Source organism: Dicentrarchus labrax, unplaced genomic scaffold, assembly GCF_905237075.1.
Source record: "Dicentrarchus labrax unplaced genomic scaffold, dlabrax2021, whole genome shotgun sequence".
NCBI lineage: Eukaryota > Metazoa > Chordata > Actinopteri > Moronidae > Dicentrarchus > Dicentrarchus labrax.
The window spans coordinates 423,158-448,089 of record NW_026136717.1 but is presented as its reverse complement, the minus strand read 5'-3'; the positions used below and the strand labels follow the sequence as shown (position 1 = coordinate 448,089).

Here is a 24,932-nt window from a genome sequence, read left to right as displayed (position 1 = left end):
ACACACACACACACACACACACACACACACACACACACACACACACACACACACACACACACTCACACACACACACACACACACACACACTCACACACACACACACACACACACACACACACACACACACACACACACACACACACACACACACACACACACACACACACACACATACTGGTTACCATTTGCAATGGGGACCAAATTTTTGATCATCACTTGCGGGGACCACCCTTTCTAGAGGTTCTAGAGGTATGAAAAAAATCAGGTACACTCACCATTGGTTGGTTAGCTCATACACGACTTCAAATATCTGAATTGATGAAGTAAGGTTTTCATCATGCTAACTGGGGACCTATGAAAAATCCAGTAAACATGTTTGTAGGGGACCTAATTTAAATATAATTTGCATAATTTACACAGATTTCCAACTGATTACTGGGGACCATGGTAGAACAACATGCTTAAGTGATATAATCCTCAGATTATTGGATTTGAGCTGTCTTCTTTTGATCACAAGGTTCACTACAACAATGGCAGCCCATAATATAACCACTTTGTGACTCCTTCATACTGTAAACTGCTATGAAGCTGTCCTCTACCAACCAGGTTATGTCTTGAATAATACATTTTTCATAAAGTAAGCAAGCTGCTATCTGCAGGGCTTAGACCAAATACTAGAATCAAACCACAATAATGCAAATATTAAAATCAACTTTACCAGCACCAATAATAATGCAGAAAGCGTGTCATTATGATATTTTCACTAAGGAAAAGGCTTTAACTACTGTGCTAGTGGTTTGTGGTAAAGAGGATTCTTAAGTAGGGTTGGATATTGTTGGGAATCACAATTCTACATTGCAAACCAAACTGCACGAAAGTACTATCCATAACACAATCACATTATTTAACCTATACCAGAATCTATATACTTTTTTTAGTTTTTATTTATAGTGAAAACGTGGTAAACATACAATTTGATTTAATGAGGAGTAAGGTCTAGACATTCTGTATTTAGAAAGATGACTTTCGTTGAATTGGAACTATACAAATAAAATAAAATTGAAATTAAATGAGCATTTATACTAGAGACATTGTTCTTACTTAATCTTTTTGATATCAGTGGTCACTTAAGTACCGATATTTGAGTAATGAATTACTGTCTAGAAATTGTTGTCACACAAATGTCTGCCAAACAAAAAGTCAAACCTTTAAACCTAATCTCATTTTAAGTTATTCTTTGTTTACATCGTCATCATTGTAACTACACAGAATACTCAACAACCCTAATACAACTAGTATTCATGTTTGTCTGTGTTGTTTGCTGCATAACTTCATAGTAAATAATAATTTCCTTAGTTCAAGAAATCAAACTCATTTAAATTATACTTTTGAACTTTTTAATGAGTCTAGCTCATTTGCTTTCTCTCAAGAGAACACTTAAAGCAACAATACAAACTTGTATATTTTTAAACATGCTTAACACTTTATAACTTGACATGCCAAAGTGGTCTGAAAGATGAGAAATATTCTATTTACTCATTTTCCTCTTGTAGGCTGTAATGCGGTTATACACATAAAATTTCAAGGTATGCCAATCCCGGTTCTTGAGAGCTACTGGTTCAGCTCTTAAACATTTCTCACAGTCACTCTTTGCTGGCACAATACAAGAAGTGATGAATCTACTCATGTGCTTCTCGACTGCCTGCACCTCTGCCTGCTGCCAAGGTTTTTTTTTTGGGCCGGTTTTACCTGTAAGTGAGCAGAAAAACAAATTGGTGAATAAAATAATTAGGAAGCATCTTGTTCTTTACAGCCCATTCTAAATTCCAAAATGTTTGGAGATTTCATGTCTATCTGCTAGTTTTTATGCACCTGTTAGCAATGGGTGTGGCTGAACACCTGAACACAGTAATCAGTAGGGGTTTACACTGACTTTTGGCCTTATATGTACTGTATATGCTATCATATACAGCAAGTGAAATTATCGTTCAACTAACGGCTGAAATTACATTGTCAGTCCAATATCTGCCACTTGGGCTACAATAAACACTGGGGAAGAGGGCAACAACAGTATTTATCATCCACATCACATATCTATCTACCAGTTTAGATACTAGAGAGATTGATTGTGTAAAAATTTACCTTTGTAAGAAGGTCTTACTGCACTGACTCCAGAAGATACCACTTCCTCTGCTGATGGCAGTTTGTGTCTCTTGATTGTTGATGGGAATTCATTCCCTTCAGTAGCTGTAAGAGTCTCCTCTGCTGATGGCTCTATGAAAAAATAAATATGAATCTAAATAACTACCTGGCTCCACTGCATGTGCCCACAATAGTTGAGACATGTCCTGTAATGGCGCTCAAAATCCTGAGTTAACATAAAACCATAGTGTGGTGGTGGTGAAATAAAGCTGTTGAAGGCTTTATCACAGACTAGGACTTGCAAAAAAGAAAAAAAGCTATTAATAAGATACTAAGACAGGGTCCATCAATAATGATTGCTTGATGGCCCAGGTCCTGGAAAAAGTTATAAACTATAGTTGAAGGACCCTCTAGTTTTGGGCAGTTTTAATTGACTTTAGCCTGGCTTGTAACTAGTAACTAGCTTTTCACACATCAACTTCCACAAAATTAGTAATTACTGGGTTTTACTATCCATCCATCTGTTAATTACAATGTTTAACCTATTCACACTCTCAGAAGGCTAGGCTGTTGCCTAGAGTGTTACCAGTTGGAGGGGTGTCGAAGAGGAGGAGGAAATCTTTTGTGATTCATTTCAGGTGCTCAATCTATTCGCGTTACTAGAATAGAGAAAGATAGAGGAACGAGAACGAGATGGAGAGAAATGTATTATGTGTAAAAATTCACCTTTGTAAGAAGGTCTTACAGCACAGGCTTCAGAAGATACCACTTCCTCTGCTGATGGCAGTTTGCGTGTCTTGATTGTTGATGGGAATTCATTCCCTTCAGTAGGTGGAATTGTCTCGTCTGCTGGTTGCTCTATGTAAAAATAAATACCACAAGATAATTACTACACATGTAATGTAAGAATTCTTACAATACCCAGTCAATGTGTCATTTGTTGTCAGTGTTCTTGCATGAGGCCCAATGAATCTAAATAACTCCACTGCAGCTGTCTACAGTAGGTGAGACATGTCCTGTAATGGTGCTCAAAAGCATGAGCTAGTATCAAACCATAGTGCAGCAGTGGGGAAGTAAGGCAGCTGTTTAAGGCTTTATGAGGGACTAGGACTTGCAACAGATGGAAAATGCTATTAATAAAGATACTTAGACGGGGTCTAAAATAATGATTACTTGATGGTCCAGGTCCAGTAAAAAGTTACGAACCTATTTTTTTTTTTTACATTAAATTACTAAAATTACCATTAACAGCAGATGAACAGTTTTCTTCCTCTCTCTTCCCATCTTCCTCATCACAATCCAGAACTTTTTCTGTGGGAGACATACCGGGTACAGCTTTTAAATGTGATCAAACAAAAAGAAAGGATGGAAAAAAGATAGACAAAGGAGATACAAATCTGAAAACATACCATCTGGATTAATTGTAATTTCATCCAAGTTCTTGCCATGGAACTCAGCCAATCTTCCTTGCTCAAGTGCCATTAGGACTTTGCTGATTTTGGCGAGTTGCAGGGTCTTCTCAGGGAGTCGATAGAACTCACGATGGATTCTAATGTCATGACCAAGAAAGTTGGCCAGCTGGTCCATCTCTGTGTCTGTCATGTTCAGCACGGTTGAAAGGGTTGCAGCATGTTTTCGTAGTCTGGTGGATGTCAGTGACTCAGGACACTTTGCACCACATTCCTTTGCGAAGCCACGGATGCAGTCTGAACCACGGATGTGTGTCATAGCTGTGGGTCTTGCAAACATGTAAGCATTGTCTTTGAGAACTCCACAAGCCTCTCTATGCTTAACAAGCAGTTCTAATGCACACAGCATTTTCGGAGTCAGAAGAATTGGAACCGGCCTACCTCGTTTTCCCCTGATGATTATCCTTGAGAAATGTCTGCAAAGTTTTTTTTCCACTTCAGAGAGTGCCCAGTCCAAATCCTGGTGGGGATCTGAGGAGTCTCTTGATAGAAATGCAGACAAGGGCATGCTCCCCACCTCTCCTTCCCTGCGTCGGTTAAAGAGGATGGTCTGTGCTAGACACACCTTTGCCAGGTCAAGCCAGGCCTTTGTAGAAGGACTTTCAGACAGAGCATTGCTGCACTCATTTTGCATTTGACTGAGAAACTGATGCATTTTTTGTACATCCTCAGTAAAGGGCATTAGAGTGGGCACATTCCACTTTGCTTCTGCAATGTTCCTTAGCGCTGTTGCAGATACCATCTCGTTCCACTTTTCGCTGTGGACTTCTTGAAACTCAGTGGCATTCCTTACAAGCTCTTTGTTTTCTGAGATCAAACCCTGAGCTTTCAAGAGTTTGCTGACTTTAACTAAGGCATTCCCAAGTTTATTTGCCAGTGATGGAATCAAGAATGTGTTTGTGTCACTGTCAAAGCCACAAGTTAACTTGACAGCTTTGACCATATCCAAATAATTTTTAGGATTTATGAAATCCTCCATTTTATTTAAGGTGCTAACTCTCTTGGCATTGTGAACCAACCTTCCCATTTCTCGCATCTTCTCTCGCACACACTGTTGATTCTTGGCTGACATCCCACCTTTGTTTAACAGGTGCTGCCCAACATCAGTAATGACATGGTCATTTTTTATTGTATCCGTGATTGGATCAGGCTTCATGGCACTGATAACTCCCCACAATTGTTTACTTATGTGTGAAGGCACCGGCCCTGTGAATGTACACAAAGACTGAACACGGTTCTTTCCTGGTCTGGGGCGAACTGATCCAGGTTGGAGTTTACAACTTCGCATGTGTCGCCACAGGACCTTTCTTGTAAAAAGTCCTTGGCAGTATGCACAGTGCATGAAATCACCTCCTTTTGCTTCTTTAGGTGGTTGTTTAAATGGTACCAATTCTCCATTCCCTGACTCCATAACAGCAGCATTGTGAGCATAGTTGCCTCTGTTGCGAATATAATCCAGCTGTTTTTTCCTTTCCTTGGAACCTTTCGGAAAGCTAAGAGCTTTGGCCACATCTGATTTATCTTGGTGTGCACTTTCTAGATGTCTTGCCATCTTGGCATAAGGTTTCCTGCAATACAAGCAATAATGTCTCTTGTTGTACACTCTATTGCCATTTCTTTTTTTGGAAGCACGAACAACTATGCTGTCAGTCATGTCTTGACTTGTGCAGGGTCCGTCTGCTTCAGTGACCTCATATGTTGTTGTGTTGCTGTCAAAGATCACATGGTCTAAAGTTGTCGTGTCACAGACTGGGGGACTCATTGAACCGGAGTCATTCAATACGTCATCAAGAGAAAAGGGTTTGGTCCTTGGTTTCAGGCTCGCATCACTCTCTTCACTTTCAGAAGTGGTATCTGGTATGTACTCATCACTACTCCCTGATGCAGAGTCAGATTCATCATTTGACTCTTCAACATCTGTGTCTTTCATCTAAGAATAAAAGAAGTTACTTAGACAAACATCCTTTAAACTTAACACAATCCCAGTGCAATATATTATGACAATACAATTCAAGTTATTCCTACAATGTAAATCTAACCACTTAATTGCAAATTTGATATTATACTTTTCTCACACACTCAGAGTAGTGATGTTAACAAATGTTCCTAAAAACAGCAATAGTCTAAACACAAGAAAATATTTTGAAACTGTAAAGTCTGATTTGGTGAATGTTTATACTTCTGAACATAGATAATATTCCTTTGTCTGCAAACAAACTGTTTGTGCTGTCACAAAAATATATCTTGAAAATAAATCTGAATAATTAGGACAAATCAAATTTATAACCTTTGCGATTTGTAAGTTTAGGCAAAATATTTACTTTTTTAAATGTTTGAAAGACAGCCTTAAAAGATAACAACATCTCAAATATTCTAATTTTAAACTCAGAATTTATACTTATTACATAAATATTAAAACTGCTTGAAACTTCTGATTCACAATAGATTACCATCATAATATATGCATTTCCCTTATTTACCAGCTTGAAGGACAGAAAAAGCAACAAATGGTGAGTTAGAAAAACTCTAAGAGTAAAGCTAAAGTGCTAAACATGAATGTACCTGCTGATTAGAGTCTGGTGGATCAAAAGCTTCATCCATCTGCATCTCTACAAAGACAGCCGGGTAGGAGCTTTCCTCAGGAATGACAACATCAGCTGCATTCATGGTCATCTGCAAACATTTCAATAACAATAAAAAACATTTCAAAATAGGAAAAACAAGTTTAAGGTTTGATGTTATCACTGCGTAATATTTAGTTACACTACTGCATATTTTTAATGACACATTTCTAAGGTTAAATTCATGCCAACAGACAGAAAACTACAGGTTAAAAATGATCAAATTCAGTATTTCCTCCTCCTCCATCAACATCTGCCTTCATTTCATACATATTGAATAAAACAAGCTTAGTGGGGACATATCACACACCCTGTCGTGGTTCCAGATGGGGACCAATTGTAGACCAAGTCTCTAGTTTACCTAATTTCTGATTAGGTTGTCAGATACCTAACACACAGTTTCTATTCAAACACTGACGTAAGGTGTACTGTGGGGGACGTCGTGAATGTCCCAGAATAGAGTGATATTTTATCAAAAGTAACATCCCTAGAAACGCAAAAATCTGTCCTAAATATCCCATTACCATGAGCTTTCTAAATGCATTAAATGAAACTGCTTGAGATTTTCGATTCACAATAGATCAATAGATTACCATCATAATGAATGTATTTCCTTCATTTAACCACTTGAACCACAGAAAAATCAGCATAAGGTGAGTCAGAAGGATTCTAGGAGTACAGCTAAAGTGCTAAACATGAATGTACCTGTTGATTAGTGTCTTGTGGACTCGAAACGTCATCACTCTGAATCTCTAACAAGACAGCAGAGTGGTAGATTTCCCCAAGAATGATGACATCAGTCGCATTCATGGTCATCTGCAAACATTTCACAATAAAACCATTTCAAATTATGTAAAACAAGTATTTAGTTTGAGGTTATCACTGCGTAACATTTAATTACACTAGTGCATATTCTTAATTACACATTTCTAAAGTTAAATTCATGCCAACAGGCACAAAATTAAAGGTTAAAAATCATCAAATTCAATATTTCCTTATCCTCCATCCACCTCTGACTTGTTTCACACATACTGAATTAAACAAGCTTAGTGGGGACATATCACACACCATGTCGAGGTTCCTTATGGGGACCAATTGTAGACCAAGTCTTTAGGTTGTCAAATACTTAACACACAGTTTCTATTCAAACACTGACGTAAGGTGTACTGTGGGGACGTCGTGAATGTCCCAGAATAGAGTGATATTTTATCAAAAAGAACATCCCTGTAAATGTTTAAATCTGTCCAAAATATAACATTACCATGAGCTTTCTAGATGCATTTCAAAAAACAGCTTATTTACCTGCTTGAAGGACAGAAAAAGCAACAAACGGCGAGTTAAAAATATTCTAGGAGTAAATCTAAAGTGCTAAACATGAAGGTACCTGTTGATTAGTGTCTTGGGCAGTTTCGTCCATGTGTGGTCCTAACAAGACAGCAGAGTGGGAGCTTTCCCCAGAAATGACACCATCAGCCGCATTCATGGTCATCTGCAAACATTTCACAATAAAACCATTTCAAATTATGTAAAACAAGTATTCAGTTTGAGGTTATCACTGTGTAACATTTAATTACACTAGTGCATATTCTTAATGACACATTTCTAAAGTTAAATTCATGCCAACAGGCACAAAATTAAAGGTTAAAAATCATCAAATTCAATATTTCCTTATCCTCCATCCACCTCTGACTTGTTTCACACATACTGAATTAAACAAGCTTAGTGGGGACATATCACACACCATGTTGAGGTTCCGTATGGGGACCAATTGTAGAGTCTCTAGGTTGTCAGATACTTAACACAGTTTCTATTCAAACACTAACATATGGTGTCCTGTGGGGACGTCGTGAATGTCCCAGAATAGAGTGATATTTTATCAAAAAGAACATCCCTGTAAATGTTTAAATCTGTCCAAAATATAACATTACCATGAGCTTTCTAGATGCATTTCAAAAAACAGCTTATTTACCTGCTTGAAGGACAGAAAAAGCAACAAACGGCGAGTTAACAATATTCTAGGAGTAAATCTAAAGTGCTAAACATGAAGGTACCTGTTGATTAGTGTCTTGGGCAGTTTGGTCCATCTGCGGTCTCTAACAAGTCAGCAGGGTGGTAGCTTTCCCTAGGAATGACGACATCAGCCGCATTCATGGTCATCTGCAAACATTTCACAATAAAACCATTTCAAATTATGTAAAACAAGTATTCAGTTTGAGGTTATCACTGCGTAACATTTAATTGCACTAGTGCATATTCTTAATTACACATTTCTAAAGTTAAATTCATGCCAACAGGCACAAAATTAAGGGTTAAAAATCATCAAATTCAATCTTTCCTTATCCTCCATCTACCTCTGACTGATTTCACACATATTGAATTAAACAAGCTTAGTGGGGACATATCACACACCATGTCGAGGTTCCTTATGGGGACCAATTGTAGACCAAGTATTTAGGTTGTCAAATACTTAACACACAGTTTCTATTCAAACACTGACGTAAGGTGTACTATGGGGACGTCGTGAATGTCCCAGAATAGAGTGATATTTTATCAAAAAGAACATCCCTGTAAATGTTTAAATCTGTCCAAAATATAACATTACCATGAGCTTTCTAGATGCATTTCAAAAAACAGCTTATTTACCTGCTTGAAGGACAGAAAAAGCAACAAACGGCTAGTTAAAAATATTCTAGGAGTAAATCTAAAGTGCTAAACATGAAGGTACCTGTTGATTAGTGTCTTGGGCAGTTTCGTCCATGTGTGGTCCTAACAAGACAGCAGAGTGGGAGCTTTCCCCAGAAATGACACCATCAGCCGCATTCATGGTCATCTGCAAACATTTCACAATAAAACCATTTAAAATTATGTAAAACAAGTATTCAGTTTGAGGTTATCACTGCTTAACATTTAATTACACTAGTGCATGTTCTTAATGACACATTTCTAAAGTTAAATTCATGCCAACAGGCACAAAATTAAAGGTTAAAAATCATCAAATTCAATATTTCCTTATCCTCCATCCACCTCTGACTTGTTTCACACATACTGAATTAAACAAGCTTAGTGGGGACATATCACACACCATGTTGAGGTTCCGTATGGGGACCAATTGTAGAGTCTCTAGGTTGTCAGATACTTAACACACAGTTTCTATTCAAACACTAACATATGGTGTCCTGTGGGGACGTCGTGAATGTCCCAGAATAGAGTGATATTTTATCAAAAAGAACATCCCTGTAAATGTTTAAATCTGTCCAAAATATAACATTACCATGAGCTTTCTAGATGCATTTCAAAAAACAGCTTATTTACCTGCTTGAAGGACAGAAAAAGCAACAAACGGCGAGTTAAAAATATTCTAGGAGTAAATCTAAAGTGCTAAACATGAAGGTACCTGTTGATTAGTGTCTTGGGCAGTTTGGTCCATCTGCGTCTCTAACAAGTCAGCAGGGTGGTAGCTTTCCCTAGGAATGACGACATCAGCCGCATTCATGGTCATCTGCAAACATTTCACAATAAAACCATTTCAAATTATGTAAAACAAGTATTCAGTTTGAGGTTATCACTGCGTAACATTTAATTGCACTAGTGCATATTCTTAATTACACATTTCTAAAGTTAAATTCATGCCAACAGGCACAAAATTAAGGGTTAAAAATCATCAAATTCAATCTTTCCTTATCCTCCATCTACCTCTGACTGATTTCACACATATTAAATTAAACAAGCTTAGTGGGGACATATCACACACCATGTCGAGGTTCCTTATGGGGACCAATTGTAGACCAAGTATTTAGGTTGTCAAATACTTAACACACAGTTTCTATTCAAACACTGACGTAAGGTGTACTGTGGGGACGTCGTGAATGTCCCAGAATAGAGTGATATTTTATCAAAAAGAACATCCCTGTAAATGTTTAAATCTGTCCAAAATATAACATTACCATGAGCTTTCTAGATGCATTTCAAAAAACAGCTTATTTACCTGCTTGAAGGACAGAAAAAGCAACAAACGGCTAGTTAAAAATATTCTAGGAGTAAATCTAAAGTGCTAAACATGAAGGTACCTGTTGATTAGTGTCTTGGGCAGTTTCGTCCATGTGTGGTCCTAACAAGACAGCAGAGTGGGAGCTTTCCCCAGAAATGACACCATCAGCCGCATTCATGGTCATCTGCAAACATTTCACAATAAAACCATTTAAAATTATGTAAAACAAGTATTCAGTTTGAGGTTATCACTGCTTAACATTTAATTACACTAGTGCATGTTCTTAATGACACATTTCTAAAGTTAAATTCATGCCAACAGGCACAAAATTAAAGGTTAAAAATCATCAAATTCAATATTTCCTTATCCTCCATCCACCTCTGACTTGTTTCACACATACTGAATTAAACAAGCTTAGTGGGGACATATCACACACCATGTTGAGGTTCCGTATGGGGACCAATTGTAGAGTCTCTAGGTTGTCAGATACTTAACACACAGTTTCTATTCAAACACTAACATATGGTGTCCTGTGGGGACGTCGTGAATGTCCCAGAATAGAGTGATATTTTATCAAAAAGAACATCCCTGTAAATGTTTAAATCTGTCCAAAATATAACATTACCATGAGCTTTCTAGATGCATTTCAAAAAACAGCTTATTTACCTGCTTGAAGGACAGAAAAAGCAACAAACGGCGAGTTAAAAATATTCTAGGAGTAAATCTAAAGTGCTAAACATGAAGGTACCTGTTGATTAGTGTCTTGGGCAGTTTGGTCCATCTGCGTCTCTAACAAGTCAGCAGGGTGGTAGCTTTCCCTAGGAATGACGACATCAGCCGCATTCATGGTCATCTGCAAACATTTCACAATAAAACCATTTCAAATTATGTAAAACAAGTATTCAGTTTGAGGTTATCACTGCGTAACATTTAATTGCACTAGTGCATATTCTTAATTACACATTTCTAAAGTTAAATTCATGCCAACAGGCACAAAATTAAGGGTTAAAAATCATCAAATTCAATCTTTCCTTATCCTCCATCTACCTCTGACTGATTTCACACATATTGAATTAAACAAGCTTAGTGGGGACATATCACACACCATGTCGAGGTTCCTTATGGGGACCAATTGTAGACCAAGTATTTAGGTTGTCAAATACTTAACACACAGTTTCTATTCAAACACTGACGTAAGGTGTACTGTGGGGACGTCGTGAATGTCCCAGAATAGAGTGATATTTTATCAAAAAGAACATCCCTGTAAATGTTTAAATCTGTCCAAAATATAACATTACCATGAGCTTTCTAGATGCATTTCAAAAAACAGCTTATTTACCTGCTTGAAGGACAGAAAAAGCAACAAACGGCGAGTTAAAAATATTCTAGGAGTAAATCTAAAGTGCTAAACATGAAGGTACCTGTTGATTAGTGTCTTGGGCAGTTTCGTCCATGTGTGGTCCTAACAAGACAGCAGAGTGGGAGCTTTCCCCAGAAATGACACCATCAGCCGCATTCATGGTCATCTGCAAACATTTCACAATAAAACCATTTCAAATTATATAAAACAAGAATTCAGTTTGAGGTTATCACTGCGTAACATTTAATTGCACTAGTGCATATTCTTAATGACACATTGCTAAAGTTAAATTCATGCCAACAGGCACAAAATTAAGGGTTAAAAATCATGTGTCCTACATATCCCATTACATATTACCATTAGCTTTCTGGATGCATTACATAAAACAGCTTGAGACTTCTGATTCATAACAGATTACCATCATAATAAATGTATTTACCACCATGAAGGATGGAATAAGCAACAGACGGTGAGTGAGAAAGATTCAAGGAGTGAAGCTATAGTGATAAACATGAATGTACCTGTTGATTAGTGTCTTGGGCAGTTTCATCCATCCGAGTCTCTAACAAGTCAGCAGGGTGGGAGCTGTCCACAGGAATGATGACATCAGCTGCATTCATGGTCATCTGATGACATTTCAAAATATGAAAAAGTATTCAGTCTGATGTTTTCACTGCATAATGTTTAATTACACTACTGCATATTCTTAATGACACATTTCTAAAGTTAAATTCACACCAACAGGCACAGAACTTAAAACAAAAAATCCAATTCTATATTTCCTCCTCCTCCATCAACCTCTGTCTGCTTTCACACATGTTGAAAGATTCTTATGAGTCTTGTCATCTGCCATTAACATCCTAAACATACTTCATCGTAAAAAGAAATTAAGATAAATTACATTTGGTAAAGTTATGAAGTTATGACATTCTGCAACACTGTAGTACATACTTGCATTCTCTGTGGGCAGTCTTCACCTCCGTAGTCATATGTAATTTCCTCTCCATGTTGTATATCATTTAAGGCAAACAAACACAAGTGTGGTTTCCTATCGACGTCAATCCTTTTCATCCTACAGTTCGGACGTATGTGCTCATCATTGACAAGCCGTCCAAATGATCCGTCTTCTTGCGAAGCATCAATACTTCAGGACAACAAGAAAAAGGAAGAAAACAATATTACACAATCATCTCTTTCAGTTCTTCTTACTCAAGATATATGTCAAACCTTTGTACAGTTCAATTACATCGCAGGATGACAGACCCTACATACTATGTGTCACACAATGTATACAACAAAATCAGTGCCTTCATTTTAACTATGAGCAAAGTGTAAGGAGATTATTATGGTTTAGCATAAGGAGTATAGTTTAGGTGTAATTTAAAATCTTACCACCATGTTCTCCCTCTCCACTTGAATGAGAACATGAATGCAACACATGATGGGTGGTAAATGCGTCTTCTCCTTTGGGATTCTGCATTATCTATCATGTCTCCTCTGTATTCAAGTACAAAATCTCCTTTGGAGAATGAAGATAGGGCAAATATGCCACGTCCTGTAAGACAAAATAATACATTTTCAAAAAAACAGGACTTCACAAAAGTTAATTAGTCTGTGGCAATATGTACTAAAAACACGTTTCCAATTATTAGTGCATTCAATGGCAGCTTGATTGACATAAGCTTATCTAATGCATCTGAAGTTTTGCAATTAAATGACTTTAGTATGGAATGATCATGCATTATCATTGTCTATATGTATATGCAGTAACAATTAGTAATGCTAAATAACCACATCTGACATAATCTTACCTTTCACTGCATTTATGTATTTCACCTCTAGTTTACTTGTTTTGTCAGTCTTTGAATGCAGATGCTGAAGGGCATCCTTAAGGGGACTGACCCTTGGTGGCATTTCAAACTGCAGAGAAATGTTTAATGAATGAGACAGCTTTGGCTTCAGTTCTATTACAATACAATTAGAGGCTTTAAGTGAACACCCACACAGGTGTTTTCAGTTATCATGGCTGATTAAACCTCTGCTCAGATTAAGGGTGGGCTTAAGCTTTGATGGAACTTTATTAGGTAACAAATCTCAATCTCCAATAAGAATGGTGAAGGTATATTTTGTCCTGCCCTAACAGGTGTAACAAGCTGACAGAAGACTCAGGAAGATGCCAATCAATCACAGTACACGCACCCACACAGTCCCAAGTAGACGACTAATCAGCCAGATAAACTGAAAACAACCTGTGTGGGTGTTCAGAGGCTTAGCTCTGTAACTTACAATATTAGACACAAAAAAAGCAACTGCAAACCTTTAAGATTTCTCATATTTATCATACTGCCTCTTCAGAAACACTTTTAAAAGACATATCTGAGTTAAATGTGGAGGAACTGTTGTGGAATGATAGCTGAGTTTCCTTTTTTCAGGTAGTAAAATCAATCAGGACCAATTTATGTAGAGGAGGCATGTGGAATCACTTCACTAGTCACTTTAAAGATATACAAATCAAATTGCAGCCCTGTCAAGCTCAGGTCCCAAAAATACCTGGCCAGATGCACTTTCTCTTAACATGGACAGCTTGCTGTATTTCATTGTATTTTAGATAGAAAAATATCTCTGCACACACAATATGTCAAATTTTTATGTAATATATCTCACCTATATAAACCTAGGATTTAATAACACCTTTACTATGACTAAGGGGAGTAAATTCATATTTGCAGCATTATATTACTAAATTCAATACCTGGAAATATACTTTCCAGGTATAAATTTATCTGTTAAACACTGAAAAAAAAATCACTTAGGTTTCACTTCACTACAAATATAAACAAAGTCATGAATAAGAAAGTAAGACTAATAAGATAATTTTACCAATTAATTTCCAATAGGATTACATTTGAGCAGCAGCTAATCCAAACAGTATTTCCCTTTATTTATTTTTTAGTTGGTATAAACTCCTTGAAATGCACAGAATTCCATTATCTAACAACTAACAGTAGCTTTAAGGGAAAACTAAAATCATTGTTAGTAAAACATTGTTAATTTGCAAGTTACACTTGGCTTCTGTGGCTAATTAAAGCTAACTTGCTGTCCTACTAACTAATTAACACTAATTAACCTCATTTGTGGGTTAAAATGGTCATCTATACAAATAATGATCATAGCAAGTAAGTAAATAAGACAATAATGCTTACCTTGTTGTGTGTAGTTCCTCTTTTTATCCAACAAACATCTTTAAATGAAGAGCCTTTGCGATTGCTCCCTTTAAACACGGAAAATTGTGTTTGCTTCTATAATCATTCTTAATGAGGACCAGGAAGTGGGCGGTAACAAACCATATTTGGAAGATCTGTGTGTGTGGAACGGTGAGTGCCTTACCAGCTCAAACTGTAAGGGGGCGCAAGCGTGCCCCGTTCACACACACACACTAACTGGAAAACATGCCCAATGGGCCAAAGCTAAAAAACCACACAGGCACCTTCAGATAGACTCCTGCATTCATTTAAAAGAGTTTCCCTTTAGGGGACCTCATTTTTCGTCCCCATACTGTCAGAGGTCCCCATGACGTGACTGTGTAAACAGTTTGTTGTCCCCAGAATGTGATGAATGCCAACCCACACGCTCACACACATACACACACACACACACACACTCACACTCACACACACACTCACACACACACACACACTCACACTCACACACACACACACACACACACACACACACACACACACACACACACACACACACACACACACACACACACACACACACACACACACACACACACACACACACACACACACTCACACACACACACACACACTCACACACACACTCACACACACACTCACACACACACACACACACACTCCACACAGAATTTAATGTAATCAGTTATAATAACTGTCGCTTCATCAAGTTCCAGTGCGTGGAATATGGACCAGTCTGTGCACATATAACACCCCCCTTGTCTCAATTGAATCATCTGTCCAAACATTAACAGTCTTATGTTTAGGTTTGCTTGAATCATCCCAATCATGATCAAATTTGAGTTATGTGGGCAGAGATCCCTCACAGCAACCTCTAGCAAATCTGTTATTTTCTTAAGGGACCACAGCACCACCACATCCTGTTTACACAGCACTGCATTCGAAGACAGCAGTATATAAATCAGGAAACTTAGAGGTGCTCTGTCGGTTTTACCTTTGTGATATACTGTATATATTATGTGTTTTAGCCACAGAACACAAAAGAGATCAGCTTCAATCAGTAACCAAATCACAAGTTTCTAATCACACTGCACAATAGGTTCAGTCAGCTCTGTACAACATGTTCTGATGAAGGCATACGTTTTTTAGTACTGAGTACTGAAGACTCCGTGTCACCTAAAAAACCCACAAACAGGTCAAATGTTTCCACTTCAGAGAAATAACACACAGTTTCACCAGAATCGACACACGCAGGCAGAAAAGGCTGATTCAGTAAAATCACGGGCAATAAATGTTATTGAGCTTTTCCTGTTTGTCATTCAAAGTAACATTTATAATCCAGAAGAAAAGGACAAAGTTTTGAGTTTAAATGTCAAATGGAAAAAAAACAAACACTAGGCGGCTGGAATAACACTTCACACCTCACACAATTGCATGATGAAAACCAAACCAAACCACAAACACACTTGCACTTGTGTACATCCACTTCCTTTTTCACCCTCAGCAGTGTTTGACATGATAATGTTTCAGTGTTTGTATCCATCGTGATGTACAATGCATCTATTTACATTTGCAGGCCAACCATTTTAGGTTTAAAAGGTCAAGGGTCAGAGTTCTTAACAACCTGGTGGCATCTAACCTCCCACTTTACTCCTACGTGGAGCTTAAAAGAAGCATGAGGGCAAAATGAGGAAAGTGAAGGACAGTCACATAATTTTCATAACAAAAGTCGTTTCTCACAGATGTGATGGCTCAAACACAAACTTTTGTGTCCGTCACAATCACAGAGATTTATGAGGCAATAAACATGTAAAAGATAACATAAATTTGCTTTATTTTTATCTGAATTAGTATGTCATCATTGTATTTTAAAGATAACAGAACACATCAAAGCGTCTTCTTGGCAGGATTCAGTGGTCATGAAAGTTTCAATTTGTCCAGAGGTCACAAGGCTTTATAGACCTTTTTGATTGTCACTGCAGTCTCTAATGGCAAGTTCTGCTGCCATTGAACACTGCAGAAGTGGTAAGGTGGTAAGAACTGATCTTCATCCTGTTTGTCAGACTATACAATTATTTCCATGATGACGTCGTTGCTGCCTCTTCTCTCTGCAACCATCTGTGCTGCTGTGAGCAGAAAAAGGTCAGTGGATGAGTTTTTATACAAGGTAATAGTCAGATTTATGTCTTACTTATGATTAATAATAATTAAATTAAGACGTTACTGTGATTAATAGCAACCTGTTCAGTGTAGAATCTGATTAATAGTTAAAAAGGTCACCTGCACATTATGTAGCAATATAGGAGTTTACCTTAAACCTCAACCTCATTCTGTCTGTCTCTGTGTCCGTCTCAGCGTTCTTTTGGCAATAACAAAACTGTGCTTTGACCCTTTTAACTTTGTAGTAGCTTTGACATATAATGCCTTCTGTTAAACAATTTTAAGAAGAGAGGAACAGGAAGTTTGCCTACAAGAATGTCTTTGGCATGTATCATCAGGCATCTGATGCTTTTTCACAATTTAATTTCACATTTCCTTTTTTCACTCCTTTTTTGTATTGTAGCCACTTGTCTTGGCATGCCATTCAGTATATTGGAGAATGAGAGGTTTGACTCAAAGTGACCCCATCAGGTTTAAAGGGTTATGGTTTACATGTGTACAGGTTTATATTCAGTAATGTCCACATCATAATTGAAATTTATCTTTTGGAATTATGAATATTATTCTGGTTATTGGCTATATTGTGTGTTAAAATAGTCAAGTCATCCATTATGCAGATGACACCCGAGTGCTTTAGCTTCATCAAACGCTCATCCTAGAAGGTTTGAAAGATGTTTTAAAAAGTGAACAAGCCTCTTAAAAACCAAATTGAAAAGAACCTAGATGCCAATCATACAATTTTGTTGTTACAGCTAATCGTAAGCTAGCAGATGCAAGATGGTTTTCTTAGACGCATAAACTGGATTGGTCTTACCTCTATTTCGGTCTCTGTATATGAGTCCCAGTAAGATGGTGGATAGCAGGTAAGGAGTTCCCACCAGCAGGTGACACATCAGTCTGGGGACAGAAACTGAACTGGTAGCTGCAGACGGAGCTGCAGGTGAAGGTGGCAGAGAAGCTGTGAAGATAAATGACATTTTCTGGTATTTTCATTTGCCTAATTTATATCTTAGTGTCAAGATCAGATCAGGACATCCTTACAGTGGACTAAACCAATAAGGAAAAAGAAAGAATAAGAATACAAATAATGATGGTTTATTTGACAGACCTTTTCTTAGTTGAATAGAAAGTGCAGATTGTTTATCTCACCTTCAACAGTCAGCCAGCTGCCCAGTGATTCTCCACCTCCAGAGATACTGCACTTGTAGAGTCCTTCATCCGATTTGGAAGCACTATGAATGGTAATCTCTCCTGTTGAATAGTTGCTGATGGAGCGGCCATCTTTATAGAAATTAAACCTGTGGTCGGAGGAATCCGTTTCAGCTTTGCAGCGCAGAATCACTGTGGCTCCCTCCAACACAGGGAGGGCGGGACTGTCCAGTAGCACAGCACGATCTTTAGAATAGACAGAAATTCACTTTGTGCTTTCGCCAAATATAAGCTTCATTTCTGCGTAACCCTAACCCTACTTTGTTGTATTGTCAGACATAGATTCTAATGTGAAGTCTAGTCTATCAAATGCAGCTTTAGATGTCAGTTGAGACAGCAGAACATTAAACATTATCACTTGTGTTGTGCACAGTACCAGTGATGGTGATGTTAACATTGTTGCTCCTCTTCATGTCTCCTGACTCACACCAGTACACCCCACTGTCAGACGGGTAGGTGTTTCCGATGATGCAAGTTGAGTCCGAGGAGGTACCGCCCCAGCCAAACCCGCAGGTTGTGGTCCAGCCCTCCGACGTGTTCCTCTTTACCTTTGATCCAGTGGAGTTCAACTGGTCTTCACACCTCAGAGAGATGGAGTCGTACCTGAAGAACTGAGACCTGTCAGGGCTGACCCGAAGACAGGCTGCACGTAGGGGTTGAGGAAGGAGAGAAAGGAGGGAAAGGAGGAAGAAAGAAAGAAGAGGAAGAGAGAAAGAAAAGAAAAGCAGGAATGAGGGGAAGAATTAAGAAGAAAATTTAAAAGAACAGCCAATGAGAAAAGAGAAGAAAAATAAAAGGAAAGAGTGAAGAAAAGAAGGAAACACAGAAGTGACGAAAAAATGATCAAAAGGTAGATGGAGATAAGGAGGAAAAAGGAAAAAAAATGATAGTAAGAAAGAAAGACAAGTAAAAAAGTCAAATAAAACAGGTAGGAAAGAGAAAAACATCAAAGAGGAAGTGTGAAAAGTATAAATACAAAAGCACAAAAGGTGCATATAAAAAGTTCAGGAAATGAAAACAAGCGAGACAGGCAGGATAAAATGAAAACAATAAAGAAAGATGGAAAATAAACCCATGAAATCAAAGATTTTTCTACACTAAAATGTCTGATTCTGGACAATTTAAGAAAGAGAGATTATTGTCAATGCAGTAAAATAATGTTTGTACTCACACAGCATTAGGCAGAAAGGTGTTGCATGCATCCTGTCCCCCCACTGATTGACAGAAAGACAGACAGACACACCGACAGTTTCATGTCTGCACTTCCTCTCTGAGAAACTCCACCCTCATGTGTGACTCTCGACTTTAGAATGTGCTGTTTTCAATCTACAGACATAGCGGGTCACCTTTCATGGAGTCCACCATGTTCCTACAGTCAGGGGCGCCGCCAGAATTTTGGGCCCCATGACAAAAAAATCTAATTGGGCCCCCTCTGCGCAGCTGTTGTCACCACATCTCTAGGACCTAACTGTCCCATCAAAAAAGGCTTGCAACTGTCTTGCTTCTTGTAGTTCAATACTAGTACTAGCACAATATTTACTGCTGGTGATTTGTACATGCATGCAAGTCTGCATACAGTATGCAGTTCACTATTTGATGCAAGATTCAAAGCAACCATAAAATGCACACTCACTGTTTCCAACTGTCCAGCATCCAGTACAGACAGTAGGTTGCTGTTTTATTTTATTACATAATGATCATTATGTGATAAATAATTGTTATTAATGTGTTTGAATTTCTGTCATTAATAAATATTTCATTTTCTTTTTTGTAATGGTAAAAAGAGCAAGAGAGAAATCCCCACAGACTCCCTGCAATGATGCTAACTGGCCTTCCCATCCAGCAAGATGTCCACACGTCCACATTTTTGACACTTTTCCCGGTAGAAGAAAATGACTCCACATGATGACACTGGAGCAAAGACGACCAGAAAAATTCCAAATATGTAAATATTACATCAATTAATGTAATTTTACTTGATCAAACTTGTTTTGAAAATCTGACTGCTGGTGGCAAAAAGAAATTGCAATGTTAGAATTGATTCACTAGAGGGTGCTCTTGGTGTGTTTTCAAGTGAACGACGTGAGTAGTAAAATTAAACAGAGAAAGCTTTATTTCATGTAATAGTGTATATAAAAATGGGTATAAAAATGGCAGCTTTAAAAACACCTTTTTGTTTGAATAATGTATAGCTGCTGTTATGTGTCATGTATAACTGGCTGAACATGTCTTATAGCAGGGGGGTGAGAAAGAAGGGTGAGAAACTCAACCTTGGAGTGAGTAAAATACGAGCTGAATAGGCACTTGGTATGTGCTGTTTCATTCAGTAACTGTATATATTTATATATTTTCTAAAAACATACGACATGCAAATACATTTTCTCATGATATCAACAGCTCTGATTCTTCAGATAAATCTGCCAGAAGTGAGAAGCGGTTATTAGACATGACTGCCAGTGGATGGGCCAAGGAATGTCGACGCCGAAGGTTGGGTACTTTTTTACCAGTGTCCGGGGTAACCTTGGGATTCATGAAAGAGCTGGTTTTGTCTTGCGTCTTCTTTAAAGTGTTGGCTGAAGAAGAACTGGACGACATTGCAAAATTAAAGTTCAATATGGCAGGGCTGCTGTGGATACGATGGTCTCTTGGGATTGGGCATTCAGGTTCCGGATTACTGTTTCGTCTTGAGATGCTAGAGTTTGCACTCTGCAGTACATTCCCAGATTTTGGAGGGTTGCTGTTGACCGAGGTTGCAGGACTGCATGACTGGCCAAACTGGCAAACAGCAGGACTTAATTGAGATTTATTGTTCCGTAGTTGACGGATGGTCTCTTCTTTCTCATGAAGCTTTGACTTGAGATCAGCCACCTGTCTTGTCAGCCTATCAATACTGCTGTCTCCCAGACTGTCAGTCCTCTCAACCCTCACACTCTCCAGAAACGGTTCATTTTCATAGGTGTCACTCATCGTACTTTGATCTGATGACTTTCTCATCACCAGCAATTTCCGTCCCTCCGCTGTGTGAATACAAAAAGGGAGAGTACAGAATGAGCCGGATCATTAGATGTTGATTCACTTTGGTCATTTTACTTTTGCTACCATAAATCATAATGAAGATATGAGGTTTCCTCCCGACAACAATAATTACAAGGAACAGAGAATGAGGAGGCCTTGGTGTCTGTTTTCAGATCTCCTGTTTTCACAAGCTTTAAAATGCATTATTTGCACAACTAAAGAATGTCTAGTTAAAAAAGACTTCATATTTAGAAATTGCTTGCTTTTTGATCTGCTCCCACCAGACTTAGTTCCTACATTCAATAGGCCTCATATTCTTAGCCTATTCTGTTACTTTCTTCTGCCAGGTTTTCTCGTATAAGTGTTCTATGTCAGATTCACCAAACTCTCTTAACTATGCAAACTTGTTGTAAATTGTCATTTCAGCTTGATGAAGGCCACATATGCATATGAAGTTCATAAGATATGATCATCAGCATAATCTAGATCTCTAAAATTGCCTCTCATCTCTAAGACAGAGAGAGCACTCCAGCTTTTACTGCTTTTGCTAATTGAGAATTAAGATAATTCTGAGCCAAATACAGCCTCTTCTCAGCATTAGGAACTTACCAGGTTTGCCACATCTCTTCCATAACGATACAGCTAATCCGCATAATGAGGCTAATAGAAGTACAATGGCCTCTCCAACAGCGATGCCAGTGGTTAGAGAGCAGGATCTCGTGCAGTCAGCTGAAATGACAATAAAGTAAATTATTTGATATTCAATAAAAACACCACAAGTAGACAACATCTGTTATCATAAGCATATTTTCAGACTTCTTCTTTTCCACTGCCTGCAATTTCAGCAAACTGAAGTCCTTCCTGTAGTGATGGATAAGAGAGTTAGTAAAGGTGTACGTATTTTAAAGAGATGGCTCCTGTATTTGAAGAATCCAGCTGTCAACAGTCAACATTATGCACCAAAATATGAAATTCCAAATAGTTTCTTTACATTAAGAAAAAACATTTTAATTGTACAAATTAAATATATAACAGAAAATGTCAATACACCACAAATATGATGATGAAACTCTGCTATAACAACAGGTGAGCTGTTAAAGCTCTAGTGTACCTGCTATGAGGATCTCTGTGACCCTGGTCTGGTTGGTGTACGGCTGGTGAACACTGCAGGTGACCCTGAGATGAGAAGACATTAGATAAAGTTTTGAGTTTGGTTTAAATCATACATTTATAATGCAAAAAGTCTTGCAGTTAGCGAGTCACTCTGTGTGCACTAAAGTGAGAAGTTTCACCAAGATGACACATGAGTCGACCCATATTTGTGGTGCTGTAGTCTTTCCCTTGGAGAAAATGATCTGCACACATGAATGAAATGAAAAATAAAAGCCCTTATTGTTGAAATAGAACTTTTTTCCTGGAGTGTCTGATTTTGAGAAAACACATGGGACTGAAAACCCATTCAAAACTCCTATAGAATACAAATTAAGTATGAAACTAAATTTGAACCTGTTGGTGGCATCCTGGAGGGTCACTTTTTGTGTCACAGTGTAACATCCGCTGGCATTTTGATCTCTTTTTGGGTCTTCAGCAGAGATGTTGTTTCCTTGATCATCCAGAAACTGGACCTCAGGCTCCGGCAGCCAGCAACTGGCCTTACATTGAAGAGTCACTCCCCCACTCTCAGCTGAAAGCACTGAGAGTTTTGGCTCAGAAACTGCAGCTAAAAAAGAAGTGTTGTTACTTTTAACTTGAAGGTGGACCTTCCTCCTTGCCAGAAACAGGGAGATTTTGAGACTATGATGAACTTAATATGAACAAATACACTTGACTGGACGTACCCACAACAAGCTCCACTGTGGTAATGTCCCGGTGGCCGTTCTTCCAGAGCCTCATGCATTGGTATATCCCAGCATCAGTCAGCTGCACGTTGGAGATCCTTAATGAGATGTTTCTGTTCTTCAGTTCTTTTGGGATGAAGCTTGTTCTGTACTGGAAGAGCGGATTCTTCATCTCATAAGTCTCACAGCCATCCCGGTACAAGAAGACGACATTGGGCTGCAGGTCTTCCTTGGACCATTCCACTGTTGGAAAATCATCGCTGGCAGTGGGACTGAAACTGCAGGGAAGAATGACAGCCTCACCAGCGAAGGCCAGGACCGTCTCTGGTGGACTACGCACAGAGGAATCTCCTGGGAAAACACAAGAATCAGAGCACTGAGTCATCACAGTGGGGGAAGAAGTATTCAGATCTTGTACTGAAGTAAAATTACCAATACCAGAATTACTTTATATTTAAATTCGTCCTTCATAAAGGATTAAAGAGGTTCATAAAATGATCATATGTGTGAAAGGTACAATATTTCCATCTGAAACGTGGCCGTGTAGACGTATAAAGTAGCATAAAATTGAAATATTAAAGTACAATTACCACAAAATGACCCTGCTTAAGTAAATGTACCTAGATTCTTTCCACCAATGCCCTCTGAAACGTGCCCTTTTTTTGCGGCTTGATCATATTTGAATGACTCTGATAAGAATAAAGTTACCTAATTATGATGGTTTGACGCAAACTCAGTTCAATAAGTGTATCTGTAAGTTTTAGCATTCAAACCTGACCTCTAATCTCGTTCATAATAAAGGAAGTTGTTTGACATATTTGATACATGCGGTCATTTCGCAATAACACAACCACTTTACACCACTTTACAGATAAATGGCTTGGCTGATACTCAAAACTATTCCTACCCCTTTCACCACATGTATTTGTAACTCATTTGAGGCAAATTATAGACAAACCCTACCAAAGAAATGCCAAAATCTCTCACATAGCTTACCTGTACAAGAAGTGAGCAAAGCGGCAGCAAGGAAAAGAAGATGATACATCACCGAAACACAAACGCTGGATTTTTCTTTTCGCTGGAGTAAAGCATGAAAGTTCTCTGAAAAATGTTGCATATCTCTAAACAGGAGCAGCTCTTTGGTGTGGTCAGCCGAGCAGCCTGAGTCAGACTGAAGTCCATCCATAAAAGTTTTACTTACTCACTGTGTGTTCAAGATCGCTGGGAAAAGTCACTTCCCGCCTCTGTGCACTGACATTACTGTACGGTTGAAATGGCTGCTGTGAAAAGCTAAACATATACAGCACAATGTGATATTGAAAAATAAAGTTTTGAATATGCTAAATTTGATCACCCTGAATACAGTAGACAACAAAAACACACTGGTCTTCTAACTGTTTCCATCCTTTGTTTCTGGTGTTGTAGGCGATAACTTAATGTAATAACCAACTCAACCTACTTGTTGTTGTTTGTATTTGGTGACAGAATTTGATTTGGAAGTGCAACTTCCCAGTTCCTAAAACAGTCTTGAACTTCACATAGATTTTTCTTATTATAAAAAGATGTGACAATCTTTAGGTCATGCACTTTGCACAGACGTTGTAGAACCAACCTAGATCTATCAGTCCATGTTACGTCAGTGCAATTTACTTTCCTTTTGCAGTTTAACAGTCTCCTACATGTCCCAGATTTCACCTGCATGACAGATATTTCCTATCTGACTGATTGTAATGTGACTTTTTTTTAATTCTGAAAAACTAAATAGATTTAATTCTACCTTATCAAATTTATTAATTTTGAAAAGCTGACTGCTGGTGGATTAAAACTTCCAGCCAGTGGGCGTGCACGGGGGGGCAGATACAACAGAAAAGCAAAAAAGAAGTTGCAATGTTATAATTGATTCACT

General features: G+C 38.1%; 3 protein-coding genes and 1 long non-coding RNA gene across 49 annotated transcripts; 1 reads left to right on the top strand and 3 right to left on the bottom strand.

Annotated features, from left to right (window-relative positions):
• Nucleotides 1-60: 60 nt before the first annotated feature.
• On the bottom strand, nucleotides 61-15,223 carry LOC127379576 (uncharacterized). Of its 44 annotated transcripts, XM_051429332.1 has the most exons (18): nucleotides 14,787-15,223; nucleotides 13,395-13,503; nucleotides 12,976-13,138; nucleotides 12,535-12,727; nucleotides 12,105-12,209; nucleotides 11,645-11,749; nucleotides 10,972-11,076; nucleotides 10,303-10,407; nucleotides 9,630-9,734; nucleotides 8,961-9,065; nucleotides 7,620-7,724; nucleotides 6,941-7,051; nucleotides 6,177-6,287; nucleotides 3,555-5,544; nucleotides 3,388-3,456; nucleotides 2,872-3,003; nucleotides 2,146-2,277; nucleotides 61-1,752 (listed from the first exon to the last, which is right to left on the bottom strand). In XM_051429332.1, the coding sequence occupies exons 2-18, from the start codon at nucleotides 13,495-13,497 to the stop codon at nucleotides 1,532-1,534; spliced, it is 3,960 nt and encodes a 1,319-aa protein (XP_051285292.1). In that variant the 5' UTR covers nucleotides 13,498-13,503; nucleotides 14,787-15,223; the 3' UTR covers nucleotides 61-1,531. The 44 variants fall into 44 exon arrangements, with proteins under 44 accessions (XP_051285292.1, XP_051285297.1, XP_051285299.1 ...); XM_051429337.1 differs by lacking the exons at nucleotides 9,630-9,734; nucleotides 14,787-15,223 and having other exon boundaries at nucleotides 13,395-13,823; XM_051429339.1 differs by lacking the exons at nucleotides 10,303-10,407; nucleotides 14,787-15,223 and having other exon boundaries at nucleotides 13,395-13,823.
• A 1,398-nt stretch (nucleotides 15,224-16,621) lies between these two features.
• LOC127379598 (low affinity immunoglobulin gamma Fc region receptor II-a-like) lies at nucleotides 16,622-19,446 on the bottom strand. 2 transcript variants are annotated; one of them, XM_051429411.1, is made up of 5 exons: nucleotides 19,345-19,446; nucleotides 18,550-18,816; nucleotides 18,114-18,359; nucleotides 17,779-17,922; nucleotides 16,622-16,927 (listed from the first exon to the last, which is right to left on the bottom strand). In XM_051429411.1, the coding sequence occupies exons 1-5, from the start codon at nucleotides 19,373-19,375 to the stop codon at nucleotides 16,869-16,871; spliced, it is 747 nt and encodes a 248-aa protein (XP_051285371.1). In that variant the 5' UTR covers nucleotides 19,376-19,446; the 3' UTR covers nucleotides 16,622-16,868. The 2 variants fall into 2 exon arrangements, with proteins under 2 accessions (XP_051285371.1, XP_051285370.1); XM_051429410.1 differs by having other exon boundaries at nucleotides 16,622-16,930; nucleotides 19,345-19,445.
• On the top strand, nucleotides 18,816-22,594 carry LOC127379611 (uncharacterized). The gene is made up of 2 exons (XR_007888345.1): nucleotides 18,816-19,023; nucleotides 19,958-22,594. It is a non-coding gene; the product is annotated as an uncharacterized LOC127379611 (long non-coding RNA).
• LOC127379581 (butyrophilin subfamily 3 member A2-like) lies at nucleotides 20,556-24,885 on the bottom strand. 2 transcript variants are annotated; one of them, XM_051429382.1, is made up of 6 exons: nucleotides 24,023-24,885; nucleotides 23,027-23,377; nucleotides 22,695-22,908; nucleotides 22,300-22,364; nucleotides 21,798-21,917; nucleotides 20,556-21,190 (listed from the first exon to the last, which is right to left on the bottom strand). In XM_051429382.1, the coding sequence occupies exons 1-6, from the start codon at nucleotides 24,210-24,212 to the stop codon at nucleotides 20,556-20,558; spliced, it is 1,575 nt and encodes a 524-aa protein (XP_051285342.1). In that variant the 5' UTR covers nucleotides 24,213-24,885. The 2 variants fall into 2 exon arrangements, with proteins under 2 accessions (XP_051285342.1, XP_051285343.1); XM_051429383.1 differs by lacking the exons at nucleotides 20,556-21,190; nucleotides 21,798-21,917 and adding an exon at nucleotides 21,961-22,049.
• Nucleotides 24,886-24,932: the final 47 nt, after the last annotated feature.

Coding starts and splice junctions, on each gene's coding strand:
- LOC127379576 (XM_051429332.1), bottom strand. CDS start 13,497: ATGCCACCAAGGGTCAGTCCCCTTAAGGATGCCCTTCAGCATCTGCAT. Junction 11,077..11,644: donor CCCAAGACACTAATCAACAG/GTACCTTCATGT, acceptor AAATGTTTGCAG/ATGACCATGAATGCGGCTGA. Junction 5,545..6,176: donor CACCAGACTCTAATCAGCAG/GTACATTCATGT, acceptor TTTTATTCTTAG/ATGAAAGACACAGATGTTGA.
- LOC127379581 (XM_051429382.1), bottom strand. CDS start 24,212: ATGGATGGACTTCAGTCTGACTCAGGCTGCTCGGCTGACCACACCAAA. Junction 23,378..24,022: donor TTTGCTCACTTCTTGTACAG/GTAAGCTATGTG, acceptor GTGTTTTCCCAG/GAGATTCCTCTGTGCGTAGT. Junction 21,191..21,797: donor GAAGAGATGTGGCAAACCTG/GTAAGTTCCTAA, acceptor GTATTCACACAG/CGGAGGGACGGAAATTGCTG.
- LOC127379598 (XM_051429410.1), bottom strand. CDS start 19,375: ATGCATGCAACACCTTTCTGCCTAATGCTGT. Junction 18,817..19,344: donor ACCTTTCTGCCTAATGCTGT/GTGAGTACAAAC, acceptor CCCTACGTGCAG/CCTGTCTTCGGGTCAGCCCT. Junction 17,923..18,113: donor CAGCTGGCTGACTGTTGAAG/GTGAGATAAACA, acceptor TTATCTTCACAG/CTTCTCTGCCACCTTCACCT.